Raw genomic sequence first — 12,349 nt, forward strand, 5'->3', positions numbered from 1 at the left:
AGCAATGATCATCAGCTGCTTGCCCACACACTGTCTGGCCACTGAGTATAGGAGAGCTCCAGAGATGCAGGGCACAGCCTCTGCATTGCCAACATCTGGTGCCCACTGGGTATCAGAATCTGTGCCCAGTGATGAGGGAACACTGTTTCCAAGATGAGGGAACAGTGAGTGATGGAGCAGCTGGTTAGAACTAAGAGGTTCAACCAGCTGGGACTCAACATAGGGATTGTATTAGGCCAAATCAGAATTCAGAACCCCCACTTGTCTTTGCTCTAAGGCAGCACTTAGTGAGCCAGCACAGCTCACCAGGTGTCCAAGCCCCAGAGCCCCTAGTCCAAGAGGGACTCACAGCCATGATCCTTCCCAGGGCACAGATGAGTAGCCCTTTACAGAAGGAGAGTATCAAAGATTAATCTCAAGCCTAAAACCACTGAAGCTGTGGCAATATGCAAAGTAAAAGCACAAACAGCAAATAATCCCTCAGAGCAGTGGCTGCTGTGGTGTGGAACCCACAGATCCTAAAGCAGCAACATCTCCCCCAGCTCTGCCAAGTGAATTATTCTGTCTCAGATTCTGCCTGTACCATTTCACACAAAAATTACAGCTGCTAATGCAGATTGCTGGGTCAGACCCAGCACAGAGCTTTGTCTGAGGGTTCTTCAGCTGCTCTCAGCCTGGGACTTGGCCCTTTACTAAATCCAGATCTTGAATGAATCCTGAAGCAGGGGGACTCACAAGGGGTCAGGCAGGGGGGACCCACAAGGGGACAGGCAGGGGGGGACCCACAAGGGGACAGGCAGGGGGGAGCATGGGAGCAAGGATGTGAATCTAACTCAGCTGCTGCCTGAAGCAGCATATCCATACTGCAACACCTGTGCCTTTCTTTGGCTTAGTTTAAATCATTCCCACAGCATGGTGTAAGTTGTCATCTCCAGGATGACAGCACTACATGAACTGTCACTTTCCTGGGGGATCTCTAAGCTTCAGTGTCCTCCTGGACACTCTGCTGCACAGACACAGGCAACCTGCAGAGGCTTCTGGTGCTGTTGTGCTTGTCTGAGGGCTTCCCTTTTGTTTTGTGTTTTTCCCCCCCCCCCCCCTTCCTCCTCCAGTTATGGTGACATGGTGCCCAAGACGATTGCTGGGAAGATCTTTGGCTCCATTTGCTCCCTGAGTGGGGTGCTGGTCATTGCTCTGCCTGTTCCTGTCATTGTGTCCAACTTCAGCCGAATTTACCACCAGAACCAGCGAGCGGACAAGCGGAGAGCGCAGAAGGTAAGCAGCCCACGGCCACCTCCTGAGAAAACCCCAGCCCCTCCTTGTCACCATGGGGCTTGAGGGATGCTGGTGACAGTTCTAAGCATTGCAGAGGGCAGCCTGCATGCACCCAGCCCTCTGCCTGTGCTGCTGGAGCTCCGCACGCAACCTGCAGCCATGGAGACACAAGGTAGGGATGAAGCCCTGGAGCTGACACTCCACCTTCTGACACTCAGCTGGAGAAGTTCCCTGCTCCCACTCCTCTCCCAGGGCTCCCTCCCTTCCTCTCTCTGTTGCCATGTACTTGTTCGCTCTCCATACTGGCAGCTTCTCACACAGTGTTGTGCTGGAATGACCTTCTCATGGACTCCCCCTGTGCCATGTGAGGGACAGCTGGAATCCAGCTGCAGGACTGGATGGGAGGGAAAAGCTTCCTTGGGCTTGTCCTTCAGCTAGGAAAGGATCTGAGCTTCCAGCAGTGACAATCAGAATAGTGGAGGCTGGAAGAGACCTCTGGAGATCATTCAGTCCAACCCCTGCTAAAGCAGGGCACCCACAGCAGCTTGCCCAGGATCACAATGGCCAGGTGGGGTTGGAATCTCTCCAGGGAAGGAGACTCCACAACCTCACCGGGCAGCCTGCTCCAGGGCTCCAGCACCCTCAAAGGGAAGGTTTCTCCTTAAGTTCAAGTGAAACCTCCTGGGTTCCAGTTTGTCCCCACTGTTCCATCACTAGGCACCACCAAGCAGAGCCCAGCCCCAGCAGCTTTCTGTGCCTTCTGTACTGGGCTGTCTTAGATCAGAAGCCTTGGGGCTGTTGCTGCTCACCTTTCCTACCTCCCAGTCTGAAGTCAGTCTGGACACACTCACACCCCTCCTCCAGTCATTAGCAGGAGCTGTTTGTCCTTCCTGTTGTCTCTCTGGAGTTTTCAGAACACCCATCCAGAGACATCCACTCACCAGCACACATCCCACACCCATCAGAGCTGCAGGTTGAAACAGACAAAGCATTGGGGAAATGTACAGAAGCCCCTGGAAACCTGAACAGCCCAAACCTTGAAGAGTTTTCACCAGCAGAACCACAGAATTGTTTTGCTTGGAGGAGACCTCTAAGGTTACTGAGTTCAACCATCAGAAGCTTGCTGATTCACCATGAAACTACAACCAGATTGCTTCTCTCTCTAGTTCAGGCTGCTAAATTACACCAAAACCAGAACCAGCTTTTTCACAACTGCAAACTGAAGGTTTAGAGCTTCTTTCCCTCTCCCCCTTCCCTCTGGAATGCTGTCTACCAGAGATTCGAGGCTCAGGGGACCTGCTGGAGAGCAGTAGTAGAAAGCTGTGCTATTCCTGCTTTGAGCAGGCATCTGGGCTCTGCCTACTTCTTGCATCTCAGGGAGCTGACAGCAGAGATACAAGACCTACAAAACCACAAAATTTGGCAGTCAAAACACATAAGGAGAGCAGCAGAGGGAGAACCACGCAGGGATGAGCTGCAGGCTCCCAGGCTGGGTTGTACACACACCTGCAGCAGCTTTGGCACCGTGCACGGGGAGCAGCAGACTGCTCCAATTCCAGGAGGTGCTTTGGAGGGAGAGTTGTTTACCTGATTAGGCATGCAACAGAATATAGATTAAACCATCCAGAAGGATCTTGACAGGCTTGAGAAGTGGGCCAGTGGCAACTTCATGGAGTTCAACAAGCCAAAGTGCAAGGTCCTGCACCTGGGTGGGGCCAATCCCTGGAACAAATCCAGAGTGGGTGCAGAGTGGGTTGAGAGCAGCCCTGAAGAAAGAGAGTTGGGGGTGGATTGAGCAGCTCCCCAGGAGCCAGCAGTGCCCTCCTGCAGCCCAGCAGGCAGCTGTGTGCTGGGCTGCAGCCAGAAGGATTGTGCCCAGCAGGGCAGGAGAGGGGATTCTGCCCCTTGGCTCTGCTCTGCTGAGACCTCACCTCCAATCCTGCCTCCAGTTCTGGTGTCCCCTGCATAAGAAGGACACAGAGCTGCTGGAGTGAGTCAAGAGGAGTCCCCAAAGATGATCCAAGGGCTGGAGCAGCTCTGTCATGAGGACAGGCTGAGGGAGCTGGGGGTGTTCAGTCTAAAGAAGAGAAGGCTCCAGGGGAACCTTAGAGCTGCCTTCCAATACCTGAAGGGATCCTACAGGAAGGCTGCAGAAAGACTTTTCCTGAGGGTGTCTAGAGACAGGACAAGAGGGAATGGCTTGAAGCTGAGGGAGAATAGGTTTAGACTGATCTTAGGAAGAAGTTCTTCACTATGAGGGTGGTGAGACTCTGGAATTGGCTTCCCAGGGAGGCAGCAGACTGAAGTTTCTTGTTCTGATTCACCTTTTCCTTTATTCATTGGGCTGTGATCCACTTGGTGACAAGGAACCTGTGCCACCACCTTTGCTGCTGGTGTGATTGATTGCAGCTGTTATAATGGTTGCTGCATTGATACACAGAGTATATAATTTCTCCCCCAAATTTGAATTTCTAATTCCCTTGATACTGGATGAAGTTCTGGGCTAGGAAAGTTTTCTCAAGTCAGAAGTGTGAGTAATTTTCACATGATCATCACTGCATGAATACTAAAGAGAAGGAAAGAGGCAGAAGCACATTAAGAACATCTCTGGAAATGGTTAGGACATAGAGAGGGACATTAAGGGTCTGCTTTGAGAGAGTCTTGTTCCAGCATCACCCTCCAGTGAACTGAATCCCTTCTTCAGGCACAGCAAAAGTCTCCCCCCATCTAATCAAAGACACAAAAACAATTGCATGGCTTCAAGAAGGTTGGCAGAAGCTCTTTGCACTCTCTCAGCCCCTGAAGTCGAAGAGCCCACCAGCAGCAGCTCCTTATAAGCAGGGTTTAGAAGATACAGCTCTGAAGAAACAGCACTGAAATCTTTCCTAAGTTTCTAGCATGCTAAATAAAATCTTGGTTTTTTTTTTTTTTCCCTGTTTTAATTGAGGAGAAAATGATTTCAGAAACACTTCAGAAAGTTCTAGGTAATTGGAGAAGGGTTGTTATAGTGGACAAGCAGGTTTCAGGATCAGGCTCTAAGCCCATGTTTATATCTCAGTTTTATGAGCTCAGACTGAAGCTCTCCAATGAGAACTAATAAAAGCAAAAGTCACCTTGGCTGGGGGTGACATTTGAAGGCTGGGGTGTGTGCAAACCTGGGCTCCCCAGAGCACTGTGTGCTTCTGTGGGGCTGTGCTCCAGAAACCAGGGAAAGGCAGCACAGCCCTGATACCCCTCTGGGTTATGATGGCCTCAGTCCTAACTTTGTCCCTTAACTCTTGAGGAGATGCTGGTCTAGCAGGAAGAGCTATTTAAAGAGCATGAATAAAACTCCTGGGAGGTGGCTGTTGCTCATCAGCATCTATTCTTCAACTAACTGAGGAGAAATCTTCCTAAAAAAGAAAAAAAAAAAAAAAAGGGGGGGGGGAGGGGTGTTGGGGAAAGAACCACCCCAAAAAACCCCAAGCCACCAGTGATTTAATCACCTTAAAGGTAAATTATTCTTTGCCAAACCTGCACTGCAAGGGAATTAATTGCAAGGAGATCTGGGAATTTTTTATTTATTGTGCTGTGTCATGAAATTTTGTCCTCTGGCATGCAGCAAGGTCCAGGTCAAGCTGAATGGAAGATGAATTGATCATTTCTGACAAGGTTCATTCTGGTAAAATTGTTTTCTTTTTTCCTCAAGACCTTTTTTTTTTTTTTTTCCCACCCCTCCTCTCTCCTCTCTTTTTGACTGATGTACTAAGAATAGACCTTCCTGACTTTGAAATGCTGCTGTTCTCTAGTGAATGTCACAGCATTTGGTTTTAAAAGAGAGTTTGACACTTAAAAGGCTTGACAAGAGAATGACTTTGTGATTCAGATAACTCTGGAGCCTCTCCCTTGCTGTGTTCAGCTTGCAGCAGGGATGCAATGTTAAGGAGAAGGAGGCAAGTATCTGGTGCTGGCTTTTGAGGACCACACCTCCCACTTTTCAACCCTCGAAAGAGAAAGCAGAGGCAGCTGCTAACAGCTACAGAGGTGCTGCTCCGTTAGCAGCAGCAGAAGTAAAGCAGTTCCTGGGTCAGAAGTTAGAGCCAGCCCAAGCCACACCACGACTCCCACCAGAGAGCTCAGGGAATCATCAGTGGTTGGGTTGGAAGGGACCTTAAGGATCACTTCACAGAATCACAGAAACATTCAGGTTGGAAAAGACCCTCAGGATCGACCAAGACTGATCCTCAGGATCACAAAGTCCAGCCCTCAGGGTCACCAAGTCTGACCCTCAGGATCACCAAGTCTGACCCCCAGGATCACCAAGTCCCACCCCCAGGATCACCAACTCCGACCCTCAGGATCACCAGGTCTGACCCCCAGGATCACCAAGTCCCACCCTCCGGGTCACCAAGTCCCACCCTCAGGATCACCAAGTCCCACCCTCGGGATCACCAAGTCCCACCCTCAGGATCACCAATTCCGACCCTCAGGATCACCAAGTCTGACCCTCAGGATCACCAACTCCCACCCTCAGGATCACCAACTCTGACCCCCAGGATCACCAAGTCTGACCCTCAGGATCACCAAGTCTAACCCTTGGGATCACCAAGTCTGACCCTTAGGATCACCAAGTCTGACCCTCGGGATCACCAACTCCGACTCTCAGGATCACCAAGTCTGACCCTCAGGATCACCAAGTCTAACCCTTGGGATCGCCAAGTCTGACCCTCAGGATCACCAAGTCTAACCCTTGGGATCGCCAAGTCTGACCCTCAGGATCACCAAGTCTGACCCTCGGGATCACCAACTCCGACTCTCAGGATCACCAAGCCCGACCCATAACTCTACTCTACAAGGTTCACCCCTAAACCACATCCCCAGGCACCACATCCAAACCACCTTTCAACACCTCCAGGGTTGGTGTCTCAACCCCTTCCCCAGGCAGCACATTCCAGTGCATGACCACTCTTGCTGGGAACAAAATGTTTCCTACTGTCCAGACTAAACCTACCCAGTCACAGCTTGAGGCCATTCCCTCTTGTTCTATCACTAATTAGCTGTGAGAAGAGACCAGCACCAGGCCCCCATACCTCCTGCTAGACCAAGCTGCTCAAGGTCACATCCAGCCTGTCCTTGAGCACTGCCACAGCTTCTCTGCACAAGATTGCCAGGTAATGGGGTAGGGAACAGATCATGGAATTGTTAGGGTTGGAAGAGACCTCAAGAATCATCCATGGCCAGGGACACCTCACACTAGATCAAGTTGCTCACAGCCACATCCAGCCTGGCTGCAAAAACCTCCAGAGAAGAAGCTTCCACCACCTCCCTGTGCAACCTGTGCCAGTGTCTCACCACCCTCACTGTAAAGAATTTCTTCTTCATCTCCATTCTAATCTCCCTTTGAGTTCCAAAGGTTCAGAAAGGGCCCTGCTCCAGAGTGCTGAAAGCCTCCTCACATCTGCACAGCAGAGGAGGGGGAAATGCAAAGCTCTGCAGCTGTGACAAGCCCTGTGTCAAGTGCATTTTATTCTTTAATGGTTAGATTTGCTAAATGAGCCAAGATCCTGGAATGGTTGATAATCTGAGAGGGATTAGCATGGCTTTACTGGTGGCTTTCACAGGGGCTAAACCAGAACTGCCATCTCTAAATGCAGCCCTTCAGTAATCTTCAGTGCTTGCTTTCAGCTCTGCAGGAAATATGCTTTGGAGGACTCCAGCTTCTTAGTCTGTTCAGTTCATTTCATCTATTATCTGGTGGCCTTTGACTGGATGAGAACAAGCAATGTACTGCCAAATCCTTGAAACAGAATCCTCATTTCACCCTCCAGGGTCTAAGTTTCCAGGAAAGACCAAACTGTCCAGACCTAGACAAGGAAAGGAGCACCCAGGACAAAACCATTTTGCAGAGCCACTCTCACTTAAACCTCTTAAAGTTGGACTTGCTGATCCTGATTGAGATATGACCAGCAGGAGGAGGGAGGTGGTTCTGCCCCTCTGCTCTGTTCTTGTTAGACCTCACCTGGAGTACTGCACTCTGTTCCAGTGCCCCCAGCACAAGAAGGACATCAAACTGTTGTAGTGGGACCAGGTGAGGCCATGAAGGGGATCAGAGGTTGGAACACCTTCCCTACAGGGACAGACTGGGAGAGTTGGGGCTGTTCAGCTTGGAGAAGGCTCCAGGGAGACCTTAGAGCAGCCTTCCAGTACCTGAAGGGGGCTACAGGAGAGCTGGGGAGGGATTTTTGACAAGGACTGGGAGTGATAGGATGAGGGACAATGGCTTTGAGCTGGAAGAGGGGAGATTGAGACTGGAGAGTAGGAAAATATTCTTGACAGTGAGGGTGGTGAGACACTGGAACAGGTTGCCCAGGGTGGTTGTGGATGTCCCCTGCCTGGAGGTGTTCAAGGCCAGGCTGGTTTGAGGCTTTGAGCAACCTGGGCTGGTGGGAGGTGTCCCTGCCAGTAGCAGGGGGATTGGAACTGGATGAGCTTTAAGGTCCCTTCCAACCTAAACCATTCTATGATCTTAGAGGTCTCCGAGTGAAGTGATCCTCTGGATATAGAACTGCAGTCTGAGGCAGGCTGTCAGAGAGTAGATGGTATCCATTAGGTGAAGCAGGGAAGTGGACACATTGCCCAATGGATGAATTAAAAAGTGTTCAGTCAGAGCCAATCTCAGCAGAAGAGAGGAGTGAGGGGGGCAAGGAAGGAGCCACATCTTATCAGATGGAAGTGGATGGAGGAAGGTTATTCCTGACAGCAGGAGTTACTCATGTGATGATTGCACACAGGCAGCTATGACTCTGCAGACTGATGAAGAGGTAACTATGGAGATGCTTAAAAAGGGGCTTAAGCCAAAAGGAAGGAAGAGTAAGGACACAAATGTCTTTCTGATTGTTCCATGAGGGCCACGTTAGAAACAGCCTGTTCCAGACCCAGCCCTCCCTCCCAGAGGCATGGAAAACAGGCCTGCAGGCAGCAGAGGGATGGAGAGGAGAGATGGTGATGAAAAGAATGCTTAATAGGAGATTTATGTCATCCTCATACCCCTGAGAAAGGCAGCCCACACAGCCCTCAGGAACGAGGCCATTAGAATAATTGATTTGCCTCTGAGCAGGGGGGAGGCAGCTCTGCAATGTTCTGCTTCCCAGCTGACACCCTGAGAGTTTGGGAGGTGGGGTGGTGAACTTCAGAGCATGGAACAGAACGGCCAGAAAAAGAGAGAGGAGCAAAGCTGTGAGCTGAGGAGGGCTCAGCCACAGAACATGACTCAGTTCCCAGCAGGGGATGGGGTTGGGAACTTAAGGAGAGAGAAACAATAAGGTTAGAGCTGGAGCTGGCTGACATTTAAAGAACATTGGAGTTGTTTTCAACCACGATGAAGCTGTGTGGAATCTGGGGTGGTTGGTGTTGGTATTTAACAGTTTCTGATGGAGGGGGGCAGGAAACAGCTTTTTAATAGCTTTTTTAAATCATAGAATGGCTTGGGTTGGAAGGGACCTCAGAGATCATCCACTCCAACCTCTCCACCATGGGCAGGGACACCTCTCAACTAGGTGCTCTCTGTACAGGTCCCATGTCCACTCTTGCTCCCACTTTGAACTGGGTGGGACTGAATGGCTAGAAGCTGAAAGGGACCAGGATGCCTCTCAGCTAGACTCAGCTGCTCAAGACCTCATCCAACCTGGCCTTGAACACTCCCAGGGAGGAGGCAGCCACAACCTCCCTGGGCTACCTGTTCTGGTGTCTCACCACCCTCTAAAGATCCCTCAGAGAGCTCAGGGGGGAGAAAAAACAAATAAAGCAGTGAGGAATCCCCTCCTCTCCTCTTTTATCTCACCCAGGAAAGCAAAATGACATCTTCCCATCACTTCAGGCAGTTCAAATTTGCCTGTGCCCAGATTGCATAAGACAGCTCCATGTCTCCTCTGAAAGCAGGGGCTGGAATCAGAGAGCTAGAGCTCAGAGCTCAGAGCCTCCCAAGCAAGCCCATGCACCTCTAAAGGTTCAGCTTGCTGCCAGCAGTGGCCCAGTGCCCAGCTGAAGTCATTGCCACAGGTACCCAGAAGCCACTCTCAGTTTCATGCCTTGAGGCCCTTTTCCCATCATGTCTCAGCCATAACCAGCTAACAGCCTGCAGTGTGTGAGAACCTGACTCATCCATCCTTCAGGGCCTCTCCTTGGTCATCTCAGCAAGAGGGTGTCCCTTCTGCCCACCTGTTGGAAGCTTGCCTGGGCTGTGTGTGGCAGCCTCTGTCCAGATGGCTCATTATGTAGCACAGTTGGAAGGCTGTGTAATGGCTGATGGTGCCCACTTCAGCCCAGATGTCTAAACAAATGCAAGCTGAGATGGCCTGGGCAAGGAGACCTGCATGCAAAACATTCAGCCAAATGCTGGGAAGCCCTCTCCTTGCTTTGAAACTGAGTGCTAAGAGACCAGATTCTTTGCTGTTATCTTTATTGAGTTATTTTACCACTCTAAGTCCTGCAGAAGGGAGTGGGGGCTGGGGGGCAGTTTAGCTGCCAGGAAGTTCCCAGGCTGCACAAGGAACTGCTCAACCCAGCTGCTCAAACCCAGGCTGCTCAACCCTCCTGCACCAGCTGCAGACACAGTTGTGCCTGGAGTAATGGGGATGGAAATTATCCACTGGGCCAGGAGAAAACGGCACCAGGAGTGGGTCTAAATGCTAGCAAAGCTTATTGTGGTTACTGATTTGTACCATGACAGTGAGGAGCAGACAAAGCTCAACGTTTGCTGCTGACACATGTGGTGCTGGGATAGCAACACAGGTCTCAGGCCTCTAATCATGTGTGTCAGATGGATGGGAGCACTCTGCAGTCTGCCAGCACATCCCTCAAGGGCCCCTGCAGAATTTCCCTGCTTGCACACTGCCAGATGTCTTACAGCCCAACTTGACAAGTCCTAGAGAATCTTATTACTCCACTCCTCCCACTCCACCCAGCAGCAGTGGTCTGCAAAGTCTGACTCAGAAGAAGCCTTTGTTGTTTGAAGGTCATGAAAATCCCATCAAACACTAAGTGCTGGGAACTTCAGCCAGGCTCTAACCCAGCACGAGGCAGGAGCAGGAGCCTGCCAACCTCTTGCATCCCCACTACAGCCAGACTGTTTTGATAAAGTGATGCTGCAGTAGCACTGCCCTTCCACACTCCCCTCTCTGTGACTCAGGCTTTTTCAAGCATAAAACTGAGATAAATCCACCACTTCTCCTGGCTCTGGGCATTCTTGCAGAGTTAGTTCATGTACAAGGTCTCCAAGTGCAGCCATGGCAATGCTGTTCACACTCAGGACTTGGAGTCTGTCTGACTTTTTGCACCAGGAGTTCCTGCTGACCTCCCAAAGGCAGCAGGAAAGAGAGCACTGCTCCCCTGGGCAGCAAGCAGGGCACCAGCAAATGCTGGCAGGGGAAGGGAACCAGGAGTGGGCAGAAAACTTTCAATTTCCACAGAAACATCTATCTGGGGAAAGCAGAATCTGCCCGTGAGCACTGTGCAGGGAGAAAAGGCAGCTCAGTCCACCAGCCAGACTCTTCCAAAGGAGACTCTTCCTTCTTCCTCCTCTCCATCACAGAACTCTGTTTCCTGTGCAAACCACTGCCCAAAGCAACCCCAGCTCCTGCTCTGAGTGCAGCCACATAGACCAGCACCAGCTGAGCACACAGAGTAGCACAGAGCAGCTCCACACACTGTGCAGCAGCTCCAGCAGCAGGCACTGCTTCATCCCTGTCCACTTCCATCAGCTTCGTTAGCCATGGAGTCAGGACCACCAGGAGCCATCCTAACAGGACCATGCAGTGACACTGGGATGCACAAAGCAGGGCCAGAGAAGGACATAGAGAGGATGACTGCACAGCTCTTGCTGACAACTCAGGAGATTCCAGCAGCCAGGACAAACATGCCAGGCAGGCTTCAGATTCCACATCTGCCAGATACAGGCACGCAGCCAACGTGTTGTGGCTGTCAGCATAAGGACGTGAGGCAGACACATGCTGAGAGTCTTCACTTATCAAACAGGGCCACAAGATAGGCTTGGGAGGGAAGCCTGATGCAAGAGATTTGTCCCCAGAGACCCCAGGAGCAAGAGGAACAACAACAACGAAGTGCTAATTGCACCACACAGCAACTTCATCATCATCATCTGATGGCTTCTGAGCACTTCTGGTTTGCCAGCAAGCAACTTCTGTCCATTAATGCTGAAAGCTTTGGGACAGGGCAGTGGCATGGAGCACAGAGCAGTGGGATGGGTGTGTGGGGCACAGCTCCTGGCCCCTACAGCACTGCCCTCACTGGCACTTGACCCCATTCCTTCCCCTTGCTGCTGGTGGGACAGCCACCAGCAGCAGCAGAGCTGAGACATGCTCCAACTATCAGCCAGCAGGCAAGGAGGCAGGAGAACAGCCCCATCATCACCTCTCTTCCTCTTGGGCTTCATTCCAGGGGGGAGAATGAAGGGTACAAGTTTTTTAATTCTGCATAATTTTTCCCTTGAGCTTCACCCAAAGCCTTTGTGGTCCTTATCCTCAGCCCCCTGTTGCCAGTATCTTCCTGGGGAAGGTGTGAGCAGCACTAGGTGAGGTAATTACCTTCATTGTCTGTAGCTAACCACAGGCCTCCACACCATTAATTAGTGTTCATCTATCAGGTCTAGTAAGCTGGCATGTGACAGTAGATCAAATCCTGTTAATTTCTCCATCCCTTGAATACTTTATAGCTATTAATTAGGGGTGTGAGCTGTGTGAAAGATGTTATAAAAGTGAGCTCTGGAAACACAGCCAGGCAGATAAATCACAGGCAGACAGATGCTCATCACACACTTGGTTTTCAGAGGAACACAGAGCCTTAGTTTGGAATAATGGAGAGCAGCATCTCTCTAGTCATGATGCAAAAAAAACAGAATTATTAAGGTGGGAAAGGACCTCTAAGGTCACCCAGTCTAACCAGCAACCCAACCCCACCATGGCCACTAAACCTTGTCCCCATGTGCCATGGCCACATATTTCTTGAACATCTCCAGGGATGGGGACTCCACCACCTCCCTGGGCAGCCTGTTCCAAGCCCTGACCACTCCTGCAGGAAA

The 12,349-nt window shown here is 50.9% G+C and overlaps 1 protein-coding gene across 2 annotated transcripts in view; it reads left to right on the top strand.

Annotated features, from left to right (window-relative positions):
- Positions 1 to 12,349, top strand: part of KCND3 (potassium voltage-gated channel subfamily D member 3) — a 142,252-nt gene that overhangs the window by 106,107 nt on the left and 23,796 nt on the right. For both annotated transcript variants that reach the window (XM_054395867.1, XM_054395868.1), the window contains exon 2: positions 1,113 to 1,275. In XM_054395867.1, the coding sequence (XP_054251842.1) occupies positions 1,113 to 1,275 (163 nt within the window). The remainder of the gene's footprint in view (positions 1 to 1,112; positions 1,276 to 12,349) is intronic.

This window comes from Indicator indicator, chromosome 35 (assembly GCF_027791375.1).
Source record: "Indicator indicator isolate 239-I01 chromosome 35, UM_Iind_1.1, whole genome shotgun sequence".
Lineage (NCBI taxonomy): Eukaryota > Metazoa > Chordata > Aves > Piciformes > Indicatoridae > Indicator > Indicator indicator.